The sequence below is a fragment of the Coregonus lavaretus genome (genome assembly GCF_964263955.1).
Source record: "Coregonus lavaretus genome assembly, chromosome: 15".
Classification (NCBI taxonomy): domain Eukaryota; kingdom Metazoa; phylum Chordata; class Actinopteri; order Salmoniformes; family Salmonidae; genus Coregonus; species Coregonus lavaretus.
The window spans coordinates 49,466,357-49,487,778 of NC_140002.1; the positions used below are offsets into that span (position 1 = coordinate 49,466,357).

General features: G+C 42.7%; 1 protein-coding gene across 1 annotated transcript in view; it reads right to left on the reverse strand.

Moving 5' to 3' along the window:
- The window catches only part of cblb (Cbl proto-oncogene B, E3 ubiquitin protein ligase), a 201,857-nt gene extending 181,055 nt beyond the window's left edge, over positions 1-20,802 (reverse strand). Inside the window, exons 1-3 of the mRNA XM_084178229.1 lie at positions 20,675-20,802; positions 18,880-19,057; positions 18,267-18,517 (exon numbers count right to left, since the gene is read on the reverse strand). Of these exons, the coding sequence (XP_084034355.1) occupies positions 18,267-18,517; positions 18,880-19,047 (419 nt within the window). The 5' untranslated portion in view covers positions 19,048-19,057; positions 20,675-20,802. The remainder of the gene's footprint in view (positions 1-18,266; positions 18,518-18,879; positions 19,058-20,674) is intronic.
- Positions 20,803-21,422: the final 620 nt, after the last annotated feature.

A 21,422-nucleotide genomic window follows, 5' to 3' on the forward strand; every position in this document is an offset into this window, starting at 1 on the left:
CGACGCACACCACTGGCTTGGTGCGGGAAGCTTGGATGGGCCGGACTGGGCTGGCGACGCGCACCACAGACTTGGTGCGGAGAGCAGGAACGGGCCGTGCCGGACTGACGACGCACACCACTGGCTTGGTGCGGGAAGCTTGGATGGGCCGGACTGGGCTGGCGACGCGCACCACAGACTTGGTGCGGAGAGCAGGAACGGGCCGGGCTGGGCTGTCGACGCACACCGTAGGCTTTGTGCGTGGAGCAGGAACAGGCCGGGCTGGGCTGTCGACACGCACCACTGACTTGGTGGGAATGGCAGGAACAGGCCGGGCTGGGCTGTCGACGCGCACCACTGACTTGGTGGGAATGGCAGGAACAGGCCGGGCTGGGCTGACGACGCGCACCACTGACTTGGTGGGAATGGCAGGAACAGGCCGGGCTGGGCTGACGACGCGCACCACTGACTTGGTGGGAATGGCAGGAACAGGCCGGACCGTACTGGGGACACACACCACTGGCCCCACGCAGGGATCAGGAACGGGCCGGACCGGACTGGTAACACACCCCAGTACCTCTCGCCGTGCCCCCACACTTTCCCTCTCCTCTGTGCCCAGTGGCCCCGCTAACCTGGCAGCCTTCTCTGCCAACGCTTTGCACCGCTCTAACCCGTACACCTGCTGGCCCGACGTCGTGAGCCCCCCCCTAAAAATTTCCTGGGGGTCTCTCCTCCCTCTTGCCAGACTCGCAATCATCTCCTCCCACGTCCATCCTCTCTCCTCGTCCCGCTGCTTGATCCAGTCGAGGTTGCCACGGAGATCTGCCAGCGATGGCTCCTGAACACGCTGCTTGGTCTGGTTAAGGTGGTTTCTTCTGTCACGATCGTCTAATGAGGGAGACCAAGGCGCAGCGTTGCTGGTGAACATATTTATATTTATTACTAGATCACACGATCCAAACAAAGAACGAAACGTGAAGTCCTTCGATACCAAACCAAAAGGAACAAGAAACCACAAAACACAAAGTGCAAGACAAACAGTTAAATATGGCTCCCAATCAGAGACACCCAGCTGACACTCGTTGCCTCTGATTGGGAGTCACTCAGCCCAACATAGAAAATTAAACATAGACTTACACACCCTGGCTCAACATAACATAGTCCCCAGAGCCAGGGCGTGACAACCAATGTATTTGTATTTATTATGGATCCCCATTAGCTGCTGCCAAGGCAATGTATGTGTTTGATACAAGGTGTTTTTGTATCTGTTTTTCAAATCTAATTTTACTGCTTGCATGAGTTACTTGATGTGGAATAGAGTTCCATTTAATCATGGCTCTATGTAGCCTCCGATAGTCTGTTCTGGACTTGCGGACAGTGAAGAAACCTCTGGTGGCATGTCTTGTGGGGTAAGCATGGGTGTCCGAGCTGTGTGCCAGTAGTTCAAACAGACAGCTCGGTGCATTCAACATGTCAATACCTCTCACAAATACAAGTAGTGATGAAGTCAATCTCTCCTCCACTTTGAGCCAGGAGACATTGAAATGCATATTATTGATGTTAGTTTGCTGTGTATATCCAAGGGCCAGACATGCTGCCCTGTTCTGAACCAATTGCAATCTTCCTAAGTCCCTCTTTGTGGCACCTGACCACACAATAACAGTAGTCCAGGTGCGACAAAACTAGGGCCAATACGACTTGCCTTGTTGATAGTGCTGTTAAGAAGGCAGAGCAACGCTTTACTATGGACAGACTTCTCCCCATCTTAGCTACTGTTGTATCAATATGTTTTGACCATGACAGTTACTCCAAGCAGTTTAGCCACCTCAACTTGCTCAATTTCCTCATTATTCATTACAAGATTTAGTTGAGGTTTAGAGTTTAGTCAATGGTTTGTCCCAAATACAACGCTTTCAGTTTTTAAATATTTCGGACTAACTTATTCCTTGCCACCCATTCTGAAACTAACTGCAGCTCTTTGTTAAGTGTTGCAGTCATTTCAGTTGCTGTAGTAGCTGACGTGTATATTGTTGAGTCATCCGCATACATAGACACACTGGCTTCACTCAAAGCCAGTGGCATGTCGTTAGTAAAGATTTAAAAAAGTAAGGGGCCTAGACAGCTGCCCAGGGGAATTCCTGATTCTACCTGGATTATGTTGGAAAGGCTTCCATTAAAGAACAACCCTCTGTGTTCTGTTAGACAGGTAACTCTTTATCCACAATATAGCAGGGGGTGTAAAGCCATAACACAGCAGTTTTCCAGCAGCAGACTATGATTGTGGTCCTCTGTAGCTCAGCTGGTAGAGCACGGCGCTTGTAACGCCAAGGTAGTGGGTTCGATCCCCGGGACCACCCATACACAAAAATGTATGCACGCACGACTGTAAGTCGCTTTGGATAAAAGCGTCTGCTAAATGGCATATTATATTATATTATTATATCGATAATGTCAAAAGCTGCACAAAACAGTCCCCACAATCTTCTTATCATCAATTTCTCTCAGCCAATCATCAGTCATTTGTTTAAGTGCTGTGCTTGCTGAATATCCTTCCCTATAAGCGTGCTGAACGTCTGCTGTCAATTTGTTTACTCTAAAATAGCATTGTATCTGGTCTAACACCATTTTTTCCTAAAGTTTACTAAGGGTTGATAACAGGCTGATTGGTCGGCTATTAGAGCCAGTAAAGGGGACTTTACTATTCTTAGGTAGCGGAATGACTTTTGCTTCCCTCCAGGCCTGAGGGCACACACTTTCTAGTAGGCTTAAATTGAAGATATGGCAAATAGGAGTGGCAATATCGTCCGCTATTATCCTCAGTAATTTTCCATCCAAGTTGTCAGTCCTCGTGGCTTGTCATTAATAGAGAACAATCATTTATTCACCTCTTCCACAATCACTTTATGGAATTCAAAATTACAATAATTGTCTTTCATAATTTGGTCAGATATACTTGGATAGGTAGTGTCAGCGTTTGTTGTTGTCATGCCTAAGTTTGCTAATGTTGCCAATTAAAAAATAATTAAAGTAGTTGGCAATATCAGTGGGTTTTGTGATGAATGAGCCATCTGATTCAATGAATGATGGAGCTGAGTTTGCCTTTTTGGCCAAAATTTCATTGAAGGTACTCCAAAGCTTTTTACTATCATTCTGTTATTTATCTTTGTTTAATAGTGTAGTTTCTTCTTTTTTTCTTCAGTTTAGTCACATGATTTCTCAATTTGTAGTATGTTTGCCAATTGGTTGTGCAGACAGACTTATTTGCCATTCCATTAGACTCATCCCTCTCAACCATACAATTTTTCAATTCCTCATCAATCCACCGGGATTTAACAGTTTGTATACAGTTGTGTGTATAGTGCAAAGCCAATCTAATTCATATTGTGGAATAAATCAACTTGTTCAACTGCCGAAGACCACTCTTATGCAATTACAGATGCTCAAACAGAACACTCTTATTTCCATTTTTAGACAAACATTGAAGACAAAGGAGATGATTGTGGACTACAGGAAAAAAAAGAGGACTGAGCACGCCCCCATTCTCATCGACGGGGCTGTAGTGGAACAGGTTGAGAGCTTCAAGTTCCTTGGTGTCCACATCACCAACGAACTATCATGGTCCAAACACACCAAGACAGTCGTGAAGAGGGCACGACAAAGCCTATTCCCCCTCAGGAGACTAAAAAGATTTGGCATGGGTCCTCAGATCCTCAAAAAATTCTACAGCTGCACCATCGAGAGCATCCTGACTGGTTGCATCACCGCCTGGTATGGCAACTGCTTGGCCTCCAGTGCAAGGCACTACAGAGGCTAGTGCGTACGGCCCAGTACATCACTGGGGCAAAGCTTCCTGCCATCCAGGACCTCTATACCAGGCGGTGTCAGAGGAAGGCCCTCAAAATTGTCAAAGACTCCAGCCACCCTAGTCATAGACTGTTCTCTCTGCTACCGCACGGCAAGCGGTACCGGAGTGCCAAGTCTAGGTCCAAAAGACTTCTCAACAGCTTCTACCCCCAAGCCATAAGACTCCTGAACAGCTAATCATGGCTACCCGGACTATTTGCACTGCCCCCCCACCCCATCCTTTTTACGCTGCTGCTACTCTGTTAAGTATTTATGCACAGTCACTTTAACTCTACCCACATGTACATATTACCTCAACTACCTCAACTAGCCGGTGCCCCCGCACATTGACTCTGCAACGGTACCCCCCTGTATATATAGCCTCCCTACTGTCACTTTATTTTACTTCTGCTCTTTTTTTTCTCAACACTTTTTTTTGTTGTTGTTTTATTTTTACTTTTTTGTTTAAAATAAATGCACTGTTGGTTAAGGGCTGTAAGTAAGCATTTCACTGTAATGTCTGCACCTGTTGTATTCGGCGCATGTGACCAATACAATTTGATTTGATTTGATTTGATTTAATATATTATGCTAGCAAGCGCATATTTTTGTACTTGTATTTATTATATATCCCTATTAGCTGCTGCCAAGGCATATACAGTTGAAGTTGGACGTTTCCATACACTTAGGTTGGAGTCCTTAAAACTCGTTTTTCAACCACTCCACAAATGTCTTGTTAACAAACTATAGTTTTGGCAAGTCGGTTAGGACATCTACTTTGTGCATGGCACAAGTAATTTTTTCAACAATTGTTTACAGACAGATTATTTCACATATAATTCACTGTATCACAATTCCAGTGGGTCAGAAGTTTACATACACTAAGTTGACTGTGCCTTTAAACAGCTTGGAAAATTCCAGAAAATTATGTCATGGCTTTAGAAGCTTCTGATAGGCTAATTGACATCATTTGAGTCAATTGGAGGTGTACCTGTGGATGTATTTCAAGGCTTACCTTCAAACTCAGTGCCTCTTTACTTGACATCATGGGAAAATCAAAAGAAATCAGCCAAGACCTCAGAAAAAAATGTGTAGACCTCCACAAGTCTGGTTCATCCTTGGGAGCAATTTCCAAACACCTGAAGGTACCACGTTCATCTGTACAAACAATAGTACGCAAGTATAAACACTATGGGACCACGCAGCCATCATACCGCTCAGGAAGGAGACGCATTCTGTCTCCTAGAGATGAACGTACTTTGGTGCGAAAAGTGCAAATCAATCCCAGAACAACAGCAAAGGACCTTGTGAAGATGCTGGAGGAAACAGGTACAAAAGTATCAATATCCACAGTAAAACGAGTCCTATATCAACATAAGCTGAAAGGCCGCTCAGCAAGGAAGAAGCTACTGCTCCAAAACCGCCATAAAAAAGCCAGACTACGGTTTGCAACTACACATGGGGACAAATATCATACTTTTTGGAGCAATGTCCTCTGGTCTGATGAAACGAAAATATAACTGTTTGGCCATATTGACCATCGTTATGTTTGGAGGAAAAAGGGGGCTGCTTGCAAGACAAAGAACACCATCCCAACCGTGAAGCATGGGGTGGCAGCATCATGCTGTGGGGGTGCTTTGCTGCAGGAGGGACTGGTGCACTTCACAAAATAGATGGCATCATGAGGAAGGAAAATTATGTGGATATATTGAAGCAACATCTCAAGACATCAGTCAGGAAGTTAAAGCTTGGTCGCAAATGGGTCTTCCAAATGGACAATGACCCCAAGCATACTTCCAAAGTTGTGGCAAAATGGCTTAAGCACAACAAAGTCAAGGTGTTGGAGTGGCCATCACAAAGCCCTGACTCAATCCTATAGAACATTTGTGGGCAGAACTGAAAAAGCATGTGCGAGCAAGGAGGCCTACAAACCTCACTCAGCTACATCAGCTCTATCAGGAGGAATGGGCCAAAATTCACCCAATTTATTGTGGGAAGCTTGTGGAAGGCTACCCGAAACGTTTGACCCAAGTTAAACAATTTAAAGGCAATGCTACCAAATACTAATTGAATGTATGTAAACTTCTGACCCACTGGGAATGTGATGAAAGAAATAAAAGCTGAAATAAATCACTCTCTACTATTATTCTGACATTTCACTTTCTTAAAATAAAGTGGTGATCCAAACTGACTTAAGACAGGGAATTTTCACTAGAATTAAATGTCAGGAATTGTGAAAAACTGAGTTTAAATGTATTTGGCTAAGGTGTATGTAAACTTCTGACTTCAACTGTACGTTTGGCTGAGGTATCTGCAAGTGTGTTTTCAGGCAGTTTGACAACTAACCAAACTGAAATTGAAAACCAACCCAAACCATCACAGTCCTATCTATTACCTGTTTAGTGTTTTTTTTTTCTTCACATCTTGAGGCAGTGGAGTCAGGCAAGGGGATCAGATGGCCAGATATGAGGTGCAGGGGGTGGGGTATAAGGGTAAAAATATACCAGGCAATTCCAGAGAGACGGATCTAAACTTTGCCAAACAACAACCATTGATTTCTGAGTTTAACAAACCATACAACTCTATGCACAAGGACTACTTTTAACAATTTCCACACAAAAAAAATTACAAATACACATTTTGTGGAAGAACTGTGCAAATGCAAACTTTGTTGGTACTCATTGGTCCTTTTCGATGGACATATCACAATTGCTCGTGTGAAATGGACAGACTCTCAGCAGATCAGCCACCACAAAGAACACAGCATGTTGCATAGGGACAGAATCAGTCAACCTCCTTCATAGATGTAAAGACTTTGCAGCCCATATTTTATTTTCTATTGCTCACGTCACTGTCTATCGTGCCTTGGCTGGAACCAATCTATTGACATGACACACCTTCTTGATCAAAATAAAGACAAAGAGAATGCCTCTCTTTTACCGTCGACTCCCCAGGGAAAGCTTTCTGCAACAGCTGCTGTCTTGATGAGTATTGATCGTGACTTTGCGTTATATTTTTCTTCATCCCCAACATACTGTACATTCCAGTGAGTCCACACAAGTCGAGATAATGCTTTAACCAAAGGCCCATGAGACAAAATAAGTTATTCTCAGGTTTCAAAGACTAACGTTTGGAGTGCTACAGAAATCATGATGACATCCTCCCACATGAGGTATGAATACAAGAGGAACCCACAGTACCTGAAACTGAGGACACTGAGAGAAATTGATAGAAAAACGCGTAGGGCAGGGGGGAGGGGGGCGTAAGATAATGAAAGAGAGAATGCTAGAAAAGCCCAAAAAGGAAGAGGGAGGGAGAACCGATGTTCATGACACTCAGAAACCCACCAGCATGAAACAAATAAACCTTGTCGTAAATAATTAAAGGAATATTCACATGTGCTTCTTCAAAATGTGTCTACAGTGTGAGCTTTTGTATTGTGGTCGATCTAGATGGCTTCCGCAAAGGCAGACAGCCCTTTGGGAAAAAAAGAAGCAGGTGGGTGGCTGATGATGGGAGGGGGAGGTGTTTGGGTCTTTAAGGGGAGGGAGGCACCAGTCCCTCAGGGTCTAGAAGAAGAGACAGATCAGAGGCCCAGTACAGCCCCATCTTTGTGATGTGATCATTAAAGAGAGTGAATGCAAAAAGAAAGCTACGGCTTTTCTACTCCCTCCATTAACTCCCTCTCTGCCTCTGAAATATTAAAGAAGAATAAAAACAGCACAAATGGCAAAAAGAGAAATCTTATGAAACCTCTGTCTTAGCTATTTTAAAAGTTTAAAATAGACTAATCCATGTTGATTGTGACAGGCATGTGGTCCTCCAGCATATTGCGATTCTGTGGAACAAAATGTGGGATGGGCCTGGCTACCCTATCCCGGTGTTGTAAACGATGTCTCATTATCATCACTGACTGCCACACCACTCTTCTTCTGACATTGACCAGTTGTGCATAAAGGGTGTGGCCATTGAACAAGTTGAAGAAGCTGAACTCCTAAGAGTAACATTGATAGTTATCATGGTCAAGTCATTTTGACAAAGTTGTTGTGAAGATGGGGAGAGATATGTCTGTTATAAAAAGATGTCCTGTGTTTTTGACACAAAGATCACCTATACTAGTAGTTAAGGCGCTGAACTTGTCCCATCTTGATTAGCGTCCGGTAATATAGTCAAGTACAGTAAAAAAATACTAGCAAAGCAGCAGCTGGCTCAAAACAAAGCAGCACGCCTTGCCCTTAACTGCACACACTGAAATAACATCAACAACATGCATGATAGTCTTTCATGGTTGAGGAGAAATTGACCACTTCTCTTTTAGTATTTTTAAGAAATATTTGTGTGTTGAAAATGTCTAACCACTTGTATAACCTATTTGCATACACTTCAAGCAGACATGCATACCTACCCCACCAGACATGCCACTATGGATTTATTCACCGTAACCAAAACAAAAACAGATTTAATGCGTCGCTCGGGTATGTATAGAGCCATGTCATCGTGGAATGCTCTACCACCAGCGGTTCCTTTAAAGTTTAGCTTTAAAAATTCGATTAAAAAACATATTGTGTCACAGTGCCTATCTAATTTAACTATCCTATATACAGTGGGGGAAAAAAGTATTTAGTCAGCCACCAATTGTGCAAGTTCTCCCACTTAAAAAGATGAGAGGCCTGTAATTTTCATCATAGGTACACGTCAACTATGACAGACAAATTGAGAAAAAAAAATCCAGAAAATCACATTGTAGGATTTTTTATGAATTTATTTGCAAATTATGGTGGAAAATAAGTATTTGGTCACCTACAAACAAGCAAGATTTCTGGCTCTCACAGACCTGTAACTTCTTCTTTAAGAGGCTCCTCTGTCCTCCACTCGTTACCTGTATTAATGGCACCTGTTTGAACTTGTTATCAGTATAAAAGACAACTGTCCACAACCTCAAACAGTCACACTCCAAACTCCACTATGGCCAAGACCAAAGAGCTGTCAAAGGACACCAGAAACAAAATTGTAGACCTGCACCAGGCTGGGAAGACTGAATCTGCAATAGGTAAGCAGCTTGGTTTGAAGAAATCAACTGTGGGAGCAATTATTAGGAAATGGAAGCCAGGGACTCAAATCCTACAGTGCCAGACGTGTCCCCCTGCTTAAGCCAGTACATGTCCAGGCCCGTCTGAAGTTTGCTAGAGTGCATTTGGATGATCCAGAAGAGGATTGGGAGAATGTCATATGGTCAGATGAAACCAAAATAGAACTTTTTGGTAAAAACTCAACTCGTCGTGTTTGGAGGACAAAGAATGCTGAGTTGCATCCAAAGAACACCATACCTATTGTGAAGCATGGGGGTGGAAACATCATGCTTTGGGGCTGTTTTTCTGCAAAGGGACCAGGACGACTGATCCGTGTAAAGGAAAGAATGAATGGGGCCATGTATCGTGAGATTTTGAGTGAAAACCTCCTTCCATCAGCAAGGGCATTGAAGATGAAACGTGGCTGGGTCTTTCAGCATGACAATGATCCCAAACACACCGCCCGGGCAACGAAGGAGTGGCTTCGTAAGAAGCATTTCAAGGTCCTGGAGTGGCCTAGCCAGTCTCCAGATCTCAACCCCATAGAAAATCTTTGGAGGGAGTTGAAAGTCCGTGTTGCCCAGCGACAGCCCCATAACATCACTGCTCTAGAGGAGATCTGCATGGAGGAATGGGCCGAAATACCAACAACAGTGTGTGAAAACCTTGTGAAGACTTACAGAAAACGTTTGACCTGTGTCATTGCCAACAAATGGTATATAACAAAGTATTGAGAAACTTTTGTTATTGACCAAATACTTATTTTCCACCATAATTTGCAAATAAATTCATTAAAAATCCTACAATGTGATTTTCTGGAAAAAAAATTCTCATTTTGTCTGTCATAGTTGACGTGTACCTATGATGAAAATTACAGGCCTCTCTCATCTTTTTAAGTGGGAGAACTTGCACAATTGGTGGCTGACTAAATACTTTTTTTCCACACTGTAATACACAAAATTAAATATATTTAAGAAAAGCAATTGCATTCGGCAACGTAAAAGTCTCCAGTCATAGAATGCCTGAAAGGCACCAGAATATCTCATTGCAAGGAATTCTGCATATTGTTCCACACATAAGGGGCAAATAAACTAAAAGCAGATTTTCCCAATTCTGTGGAGACCAAAGGGATCTCCAGAGTTATCCATCCCTGAGAAGGGGTTTGGTAATTTGTACGTCTAATATTAATCAATTAAGTAATGTAGAGTGGAAGTTTCTGCAAGACTGCTTTGTAAATGAATAAAAGAGAGTGCAGCTCTCTTCTTCCCACATGTTTGTAAAGAAGTACCCTGCCCTGAACCTTAGTCACTGTTCTAGCCGGCTGCCACCCGGTACTCTACCCTGCACCTTAGAGACTGCTGCCCTATATACATAGTCATTGAACACTGGTCACTTTAATAATGTCTACATACTGTTTCACCCACTTTATATATAAACTGAGTGTACAAAACATTAGGAACACCTTCCTAATATTGAGTTGCACCCCCCTTTACCCCCAGAACAGCCTCAATTTGTCGGTGCATGCTCTACAAGGTGTCGAAAGAGTTCCACAGGGATGCTGGCCCATGTTGACTCGAATGCTTCCCACAGCTGTGTCAAGTTACTGGATGTCCTTTGGGTGGTGGACCATTCTTGATATACACTGGAAACTGTTGAGCGTGAAAAACTCAGCAGCGTTGCAGTTCTTGACACACTCATACGGGTGCACCTGACCCTACTACCATATCCCGTTCAAAGGCACTTAAATCTTTTGTCTTGGCAATTCACCTTCTGAATGGCACACATGCACAATCCATGTCTCAAGGCTTAAAAATCATTCTTTAACCTGTCTCCTCCCCTTCATCTATACTGATTGAAGTGGATTTAACATCAATAAGGGATCATAGGTTTCACCTGGATTCTCCTGGTCAGTCTATGTCATGGAAAGAGCAGGAGTTTCTTTGAGACTGTTCTCAAAGAAAGGGGGGGTGCAACTCAATATTAGGAAGGTGTTCCTAATAATTGGTATACTCAGTATCCTATAGAACTTATTTTTCTGGATTATGTGTTAGTTATTCTTTTGTATTTCTAGGTAGGTATTACTGCACTGTTGGAGCTAGAAACAAGCATTTCGCTGCACCTGCAATAACATATGCAAATCTGTGTACGCGACCAATAAACTTTGATTTGATTTGATGCTGAAGTACTGACATTTAGGAGCATGACTTTAAATAGAACCATAAGGAAACCTGTAGGAAATGTTATGCTGAAGTACTGAAATTCCCACAGAAGAACGTTGCTTCTTAACGTTCTTGGAACAATTTGAGAACATTGCCGATGTCTAACCAGTGGAGAACATTTCTAGAACATGACCAAAACTTATTTAAATGCTGAAATTAAATGCCACCATGTTTTCACTTTTAGCGTCTTCTAAATGACTAAAATGTAAATGTAAATGTAGGGAACATTCTATTAAAGTAATGAAATACCAAGATAATTCCGTTTTTTTTGTCAAGTTCCTTAAATGTGCCAAGAATGTTCCAAAGCCAAGTAACTATCCTGCACCATTCCCAGAAAGTTGTGGGAAGGTTGTATGCAAAATAACCATAGGACAACCACGCTCTCACCAAGCTCTAAGACACATATGGTTCTCAGAACGTTATGTGCTAGCTGGGAGTTTTCTTTACCCAGCCAGCCAGGTGCTTCCTGTTACACAATTGGTTCTTGTTCGCAGAGGTTGAAGATATACCCGACTTTATGTCCCTGCAATGGAGCACCTAACGATCAAGACGTTACACTCACTTGGCAGACTCAGGGTTGCTGTATGTTTGAAAGCTGCAGGTTTGAACAGTAGCATCCAAAAATGTCTGAAAACCTATTTCTTCAAAGCGCACCTTGGTTGAACCCCCTGGCACCCCCACCCCCACCAAACAAAATAATATTAACTTACTGTTGCAGTTGTAAATCGGTCTGAACAGGTGTGCAATAGTGCTTGTTGATGTTATCGTAAAAAAAAAAGATGTAGCACACTAACCACTCAGCCAGTGCTTAATTTGTCAACCGGGAGGTGCCGGAACAAAAAGTGAGCGTGAGAGGGGGTGACCTGGGAAGCTCTGAGGTACCGGAATGTATGATAAAAATCGCCTTTATAATAAAACATTGCATGCATATCATCACATTTGTTGCACACATGGGGAACATTTTTAGTAATTTCATGCAATTCTATGTCATTTTACACGACTGGAGATTTTGGCGTTTCTTTTTTAATATCCCACAGATGATCGAAATGACAGACTACTTTGACACTAAGAAACTGAGATAAATAAAAAGTCCTAAAAAAGCTTTCCAGTGATGCGCAGCTCACTCGCTGGTGATGGCCGATGCGCTCATGCCAAAAGCCTATCTCTCTCTTGTTATACTTTGTAAAACAATATTTGGAATTTGATCAAATATTTTGGTAGCCTACAGCACACAGATTAGTCTTCTCTTTCAGCAGGAGCCATTTGCTTTCCCGCGATTGTATTTGAAATATTGCGAAAGGCCTGTTTTGTCTGCATACAGATTTGCTAAGCAGTGGAGTGTAACACTGGTGTTAAAATTGCAAAGCAGAATTTGCGTGGCTCAACCCACTGGAACGTTGTCAAGGAGGGCAGTCACGTGTGTTGCGAAGCAGAGGATCACTGGTTTGAGCCCCGTATGGGACAGTTAGCAGCACACTGACCCGCGATTCAAAATAATTGCTCCTGGTTTTCCCCCCAAATGTAATGACTATCAGGGTCGAGATTGAAGCATGTATGAGAGCATCAGCTGTTCCGGACGACTGTGTGATCACGCTCTCCGTAGCCGATGTGAGTAACACCTTTAAACAGGTCAACATTCACAAGGCCGCAGGGCCAGATGGTTTACCAGGACGTGTACTCTGAGCATGCGCTGACCAACTGGCAAGTGTCTTCACTGACATTTTCAACCTGTCCCTGACTGAGTCTGTAATACCAACATGTTTCAAGCAGACCACCATAGTCCCTGTGCCCAAGAACACTAAGGTAACCTGCCTAAATGACTACCGACCTGTAGCACTCACGTCTGTAGCCATGAAGTGCTTTGAAAGGCTGGTCATGGCTCACATCAACACCATTATCCCAGAAACCCTAGACTCACTCCAATTTGCATACCGCCCCAACAAATCCACAGATGATGCAATCTCTATTGCACTCCACACTTCCCCTTCCCATCTGGACAAAAGGAACACCTACGTGAGAATGCTGTTCATTGACTACAGCTCAACGTTCAACCCCATAATGCCCTCAAAGCTCATCAATAAGCTAAGGACCCTGGGACTAAACACCTCCCTCTGCAACTGGATCCTAGAATTTCTGACGGGCCGCCCCCAGGTGGTAAGGGTAGGTAACAACACATCTGCCACGCTGATCCGCAACACGGGGGCCCCTCAGGGCTGTGTGCTCAGTCCCCTCCTGTACTCCCTGTTCACCCATGACTACATGGCCAGGCACGACTCCAACACCATCATTAAGTTTGCCGACGACACAACAGTGGTAGGCCTGATCACCGACAACGATGAGAGCCTATAGGGAGGTGGTCAGAGACCAGGCCGTGTGGTGCCAGGATAACAACCTCTCCCTCAACGTGATCAAGACAAAGGAGATGATTGTGGACTACAGGAAAAAGAGGACCGAGCAAGCCTCTATTCTAATCGACGGGGCTGTAGTGGAGCAAGTTGAGCTTCAAGTTCCACATCACCAACAAACTATCATGGTCCAAACACACCAAGACAGTCGTGAAGAGGGCACGACAAAGCCTATTCCCCCTCAGGAGACTGAAAAGATTTGGCATGGGTCCTCAGATCCTCAAAAAGTTATACAACTGCACCATCGAGAGCATCCTGACTGGTTGCATCACTGCCTGGTATGGCAACTGCCCGGACTCCGACCGCAAGGCACTACAGAGGGTAGTGCCAAGCTTCCTGCCATCCAGGACCTCTATACCAGGCGGTGTCAGAGGAAGGCCCTAAAAATTGTCAAAGACTCTAGCCAATCGTCATAGACTGTTCTCTCTGCTACTGCACGGCAAGCGGTACTGGAGCATCATGTCTGGGACCAAAAGGCTACTGAACAGCTTCTACCCACAAGCCATAAGACTCCTGAACAGCTAATCAAATGGCTACCCTGACTATTTGCATTGTCCCCACCCCCTCTTTTACGCTGCTGCTACTCTCTGTTTATTATCTATGTATCTATGCATAGTCACTTTAACTCTACCTACATGTACATATTACCTCAATTACCTCGACTAACCCTGCACATTTACTTTGTACCGGTACCTCCTGTATATAGCCTCGCTACTGTTATTTATTGCTGCTCTTTATTTCTTAGTTACCAGCTTTTTACTTATTTTTCTTCAAACTGCATTGTTGGTTAAGAGCTTGTAAGGTAGCATTTCACTGTAAGGTCTACTACACCTGTTGTATTCGGCGCATGTGACAAATAACATTTGATTTGATATGATCACTAAAATCACACAGTTTGTATTCAGCCGCAAGACATTGTATTGACACAATCCTATTTGATGTAGAGACTGGTTGAATTGATTAGTAAAAGCCACTTGTTTTCTCAGTGTTATCAATTGTGGTGTCACATGGGGTGTCTGACCAAAGATGGCCGCCAGGTACACCTCCCATAACCCTTTGTGCTACAGGTCACCTGACCTCGTTATGGGCTAAGTTGGCAGCGCCTGTGCAGCACTGAGAGCTTGGCACCAGGACCCTAGCATGGCCTGCTGATGGCTCTCCACAGCTCAATGAACTTTAGTGTTTGAGTCAAGTGTTGATGATTAAGTAATTTTATGCTCAGACACAGCTAGGCCTTTTTATTGGAAGTTTAATCATGTACACTATATATGCAAAATGTATGTGGACACCCCTTCAAATGAGTGGATTTGGCTATTTCAGCTATACCCGTTGCTGACAGGTTTATAAAATCGAGCACACAACCATGCAATCTCCATAGACAAACATTGGCAGTGGAATGGCCTTACTGAAGAGCTCAGTGACTTTCAACGTGGCACCGTCATAGGATACCACCTTTCTAACAAGTCAGTGCGTCAAATTTCTGCCAGGCTAGAGCTGCCCCGGTCAACTGTAAGTGCTGTTATTGTGAAGTGGAAACGTCTAGGAGCAACAACGGCTCAGCCACGAAGTGGTAGGCCACACAAGCTCACAGAACGGGACTGCCAAGTGCTGAAGCGCGTAGCGCGTAAATATCGTCTGTCCTTGGTTGCAACACTCACTACCGAGTTCCAAACTGCCTCTGGAAGCAATGTCAGCACAATAACTGTTAGTCTGGAGATTCATCATGAAATGAGTTTCCATGGCCGAGCAAGCCTAAGATCACCATGCGCAATGCCAAGCGTCGGCTGGAGTGGTGTAAAGCATGCCGCAATTGGACTCTGGAGCAGTGGAAACGCATTCTCTGGAGTGATGAATCATGCTTCATCATCTGGCAGTCCAACGGACGAATCTGGGTTTGGAGGATGCCAGGAGAACGCTACCTGCCCCAATGCATAGTGCCAAGTGTAAAGTTTGGTGGAGGAGGAATAATGGTCTGGGGCTGTTTTTCATGGTTCGGGTTAGGCCCCTTAGTTCCAGTGAAAATACATCTTAATGCTACAGCATACAATTACATTCTAGATGAATCGGTGCTTCCAACTTTGTGGCAACAGTTTGGGGAAGGTCCTTTCCTGTTTCATCATGACAATGACCCCATGCCCAAAGGGAGGTCCATACAGAAATGGTTTGTCGAGATCGGAGTGGAAGAACTTGACTGGCCTGCACAGAGCCCTGACCTCAACCCCATCGAACACCTTTGGGATGAATAGGAAGGCCGACAGCGAGCCATGCCTAATCACCCAACATCAGTGCCCAACCTCACTAATGCTCTTGTGGCTGAATGGAAGCAAGTAATGTTCCATCATCTAGTGGAAAGAGTGGAGGCTGTTATCACAGCAAAAGGCTACCAACTCCATATTAATACCCATGATTTTGGAATGAGATGTTCGACGAGCGTGTATTTCTATGTTTTTCATTTAAAGCCTTTCTTTTTCCTGAAACCTGTTATCATCCTGCCTATTCATGGTCCTTGTGTGTTTGGTCAACCCCTACACCACACAATTGTCAATTAGTTCACTAATAACTGTAGATAATGCAGTGAAGGCACAGAAAAAGTCCAGATAAATAATCTAGCATTTATGAGAGGTAACATCTCACTTGACACAGATGTCAATTCAACGTCTATTCCACGTAGATTCAACATAATTTCATTGAAATTACGTGGAAACAACGTTGATTCAACCAATGTGTGCCCAGTTGGATGCACAAATGAGCTGTTTTTGCGTAGCACATATCATACGAACTATTAAAGTGGGTGAAACTGCTCATACGTGGTGGACCATTGGCTCAAACCAGTATTTCCTTCCCCTAGTTAGGCCAATATTCCCAGTCACTGTCAGTAGAACTCTACATTTAAGACAAAATATCCACAGGAAAGTATTATTAAACCAACGTTTCAAAACGCTGGCACTTACGGGTTTCTTTCTGTCATCTGAGGCATGAGCACATGATGTAAAGACGTGCACGAGCTCTTCTAGTGTTAACCACACTGCATACATGTAATGTGCCTACAGAAAGTATTCACACCCCTTGACTTTTTCTACATATTGTGTTACAGCCTGAATTAAACATGTATTACATTTCGATTTTTTGGGTTACTGGCCTACACACAATACCTCATAATGTCAATGTGGAATTATGTTTTTAGACATTTTTACAAAGCAATAATAAATGAAAAGCTGAAATGTCTTGAGTCAATAAGTATTCAACCCCTTTGTTATGACAAGCCTAAATAAGTTCAAGAGTAAAAAATGTACTTAACAAGTCACATAATAAGTTGCATGGACTGATTTTTGAACATGATTTTTGAATGACTATCTCATCTCTGTACCCCACACATATAATTATCTGTAAGGTCCCTCAGTCGAGCAGTGAATTTCAAACACAGATTCAACCACAAAAAACAGGAACGGATTTCCTATGCCTTGGTAGATCGGTAAAAATAAAATAAGCCAACACTGAATATCCCTTTGAGCATGGTGAAGTCATTAATTACACTTTGGATGGTGTATCAATACACACAGTCACTACAAAGCTACAGGTGTCCTCCCTAACTCAGTTGCCGGAGAGGAAGGAAACCTCTCAGGGATTTCACCATTAGGTTAATGGTGACTTTAAAACAGTTACAGAGTTTAATGGCTGTGATAGGAGAAAACTGAGGATGGATCAACAACATTGTAGTTACTCCACAATACTAACCAAATTGACAGACAGAGTGAAAAGAAGGAAGCCTGTACAGAATAGAAATATTCCAAAACATGCATCCTGTTTGCAATAAGGCACTAAAGTAAAACTGCAAAAAATGTGGCAAAGAAATTAACTTTATGTCCTGAATACAAAGCGTTATGAATGGGGCAAATCCAACACAACACATCACTGAGTACCACTCTTCATATTTTCAAGCATGGTGGTGGCTGCATCATGTTATGGGTATGCTTGTCATTGACAAGGCCTAGGGAGTTTTTTATGATAAAAAGAAACAGAATACAGCTAAGCACAGGCAAAATCCTAGAGGAAAACCTGTTTCAGTCTGCTTTCCAACAGACACTGGGAGACAAATTCACCTCTCAGGACAATAACCTAAAACACAAGGCCAAATATAAACTGGAATTGCTTACCAAGACGACATTGAAATGTTCCTGAGTGGCCTAGTTACAGTTTTGAGTCAAATCAGCTTTGAAAATCTATGGCAAGACTTGAAAATGGCTGTCTAGCAATGATCAACAACCAACTTGACAGAGCTTGAAGAATGTTTAAAATAATAATGTGCAAATATTGTACAATCCAGGTGTGCAAAGGTATTAGAGACTTACCCAGAAAGACTCACAGCTGTAATCGCTGCCAAAGGTGATTCTAACATGTATTGACTCAGGGGGTTAAATACTTATCTAATCAAGATACTGTATATTAGTGGGGGGGTTTTTTAGTGTTTTTTTTAACAAATGTTAGAATTTCTCTGCCACTTTGACATTAGAGTATTTTGTGTAGATCGTTGACAAAAAATTACAATTAAATCATTTTTAATCCCAACTTGTAACACAACAATGTGGAAAAAGTCAAGGTGTGTGAATACTTTCTGAAGGCACTGTATTTCCATCATGTGAGCATGCCTCAAGTAATAGAAACAACACCAATAGCAATAGTAACATTAACAGATATTCACCAAACAGAGGCTAATTTACACTCAAAACACACACAGACCTTCTTTTCCTTACCTGTCCTGGGATTGCTCCTCATACATCCTCTCCTTGCCTTCTTTGAAAAGCCGGATAGCCCTTTTCGATTTCTTCATTAGGCTATCAATGTAGACCTTAAAGTAATCATTCTCGCTGAGCTGAGTCAGTCTCTGGCTCTCCTCATATTTGCACTGTATTAGCCGCAGATGCTGGTACGTGTCAGGTAAGATATCCAATATGTATGGGGGGCTGTTTTTCAGCTGTAGTCTAGGGTTCTGACAGAGACGAACCTGCAGAGAGAAGTTTGCAATGCCATCAGTTATTAGGAGGATAGTTCAGACACGTAAAATCTCTTTGTTGCGTTCTACCTATAACTACTGAGCTACAATTGCGATTTCCTTGTGACATTTGACTCAAGTTTATCCAATGTATAGAATCTTAACTCAAATAAAAACATTGTATTTTGACCGATGCTTAAAACCAAATGATTAAACAACCCCTAATTTGCCTACACACATAGGGGGAAAGGCAATTTAGGTTTACATTATTGAAACTGGAAAGCATTCAATCAAATAGGGAGGAAAAGTCAGTCTACTGCAGGTATAAGCTCATTAGAAGCATAAATTATGCAATTGAATTGAAACAAACGTACCACTTTGTCCATAAGTTTCCACGTTTTTTCAACTGTTCGGCGGTCAGCAGCAGCCTGTTTTGGTGGTCCGACTGCATCCTGAATGGCATCAATAATGCCTAAAATCCGACCTTTGCGTTGGTTTGGTCCGCGTCCACCTGGATTACGGCCACTTAGAGCAGTTGCCATTGTCTATACACTGAGATAAATACACATACTCTTAGGGTCTACAGGATGGTAACACTTTACTGCAGGTATTATGCATTATGATGTGGTTATAATCCTGTGAGTCTTGTCATCCCCTTGTTACAGTATGTCTTAATATCATCTCATAATGGCCCCGTAAAATGAACACACATTTTCAATCAATTAAAAATGGGATTCGAAAAATAACAAAACATGGCCCCGTTTTGGTATAAAGCGGAGGGACGGGCCAGGGAAATGTAAGCCCTCAAGTGCATAGACCACGCTCTAGATGCAAAGACTGACAGTCTGTAACATCCACTCATATTTTTAAACATAACATTGTTTGTTTACGTTCTTATTTTTGGTAAACAATGGAGTATTAAAACCTTGTGTTTTGGGTTATGATAGAGAAAGACAGTTGTCCTAAGCTAATGGGGCATTTATAATCTATATGCTTCAATTACCAATAAGTATATATCAATAATTGAAATGAAAATTGAAATGAACAGATTCCCAGATCTGTAGATTTTAATATTTTGATACATAGAGAGACTTTACATATCATAAACCTTATAATAATTGGCTCATACTGCTTATAACAAATGATAAAGCATGGTTTTAAGAAAAGTGTTACAATCTTGCAAGATGCCACCAATGCCAAAGTACAGCGAAAGTCAACCATGCATATTAGAAGACCTAGTAGGCTTTACGTTAGTCTATGTGAAGTAGCCAAAGCTATTATAATATAACAATCTATGTCACATAAAGAGGCATGCCAGACAAATGACCTACTGCTGAAAACTTCAATTAAAGGCCCACTCCTTAACTTGGAAAACAAAAAAACGATTCGCCATAAAGCTGAGGGATGGAGCTGGAGAAATGTAAGCAATCGCAAATTCATAGATGGCTATGAATGCAAGGACTGGCAGTCCATGAGGTAAACATGAAAGTTTCAACCATATTTTGAAACTACCCTCTGGGCACAGACATCAATTCAACGTCTATTCCACGTTGGTTCAACGCAATTTAATTGAAATGACATGGAAACAACGTTGATTCAGCCAGTGTGTGCCCAGTGGGTAGCTAGCTACATTGTATGGTTGCAAAGGTTATTTTATTTGTTTAAAGCCATAATATTTTGGGTTATGATGGTGTTAGACAGTTGAACTAAGCCCATTGAGAATGTATAAATGATGGGGTTAAGACAGTTGAGCTAAACTCATCGAGCATTAACTAGTAGGCTATTCAATAGTCCAAATGGGTATATCATTAGGCTAATTTAAATGATCAAAAACGGCACAGAGTAGGCCTTTAAGTTTTATTTAATCAGCAAATAGAAAGAGTAGATTTCTATTACACGAAATGAAAGTAGACTAGCTCCCAATTCTGACAAAAGTGTGGTGACTTCGTGTCTTTATCGTATGCAACCGCATTCATGAGCGCATTTGACGTTCACAAATGCATAGGCTGTATCAAACTTTAAGACTACAAAATAGTCCCGTGTAGGCTATAATAAATTCAAATAGGCAACATAAGACAGTGGTTTCGTAAAGCGTAGTGCTATGACTTGTATTGATGATCGTGATAATAATGTTTTGAAAAACGACAGAAAAAGAAATCCTTGACTTACTGCGCACGACGCAGGAGAACGTCGACGGAATGATCCTGTTTCGAGGCTTGTGGAATAAACAACCCGACTGAAATGACAAATGGAGAGGAAATGTACGTGGAAACTACCACAGATCGCTTGTGACGGTCATTCGTTATCAATCATCCCACTTTTTGCTTTTCCAAAATCAATGTTTATAGATCAAATCCAATTTTCCCGAACTGAAGCGGCCAGTTGGCTGGTTGTGGAAACGTAAAATGGTTGTGGGCGACATAAATGATTATACGTCCCACTCTTCCCTGACATCCACTAGGAGCTGTAACTCTTAGCTGGATGCTGGATGTTACATCCAGTATAGCATCCAACTCAGAGTTACATCCAGCATCCGGCTCAGAGTTACATCCAGCATCCAACGTCCGGCTCAGAGTTACATCCAGCATCCAGCTCAGAGTTACATACAACATCCAGCATCTGTCACAGACTTATATCCAGCATCCGTCTGATAGTTACATCCAGCATCTGGCTCAGACTTACATCCAGCATCTGGCTGAGCGTTAGTTACATCCACCATCCGGCTGAGAGTTACATCCATCATCCTGCTGAGAGTTATATCCAGCATCCGGCTGAGAGTTACATCCAGCATCTGGCTTAGCGTTACATCCAGCATCCAGCTAAGAATTACATCCAGCATCTGGCTCAGACTTGCATCCACCATCCAGCTCAGAGTTACATACAGCATCCCGCATCTGGCACAGACTTACATCCGGCA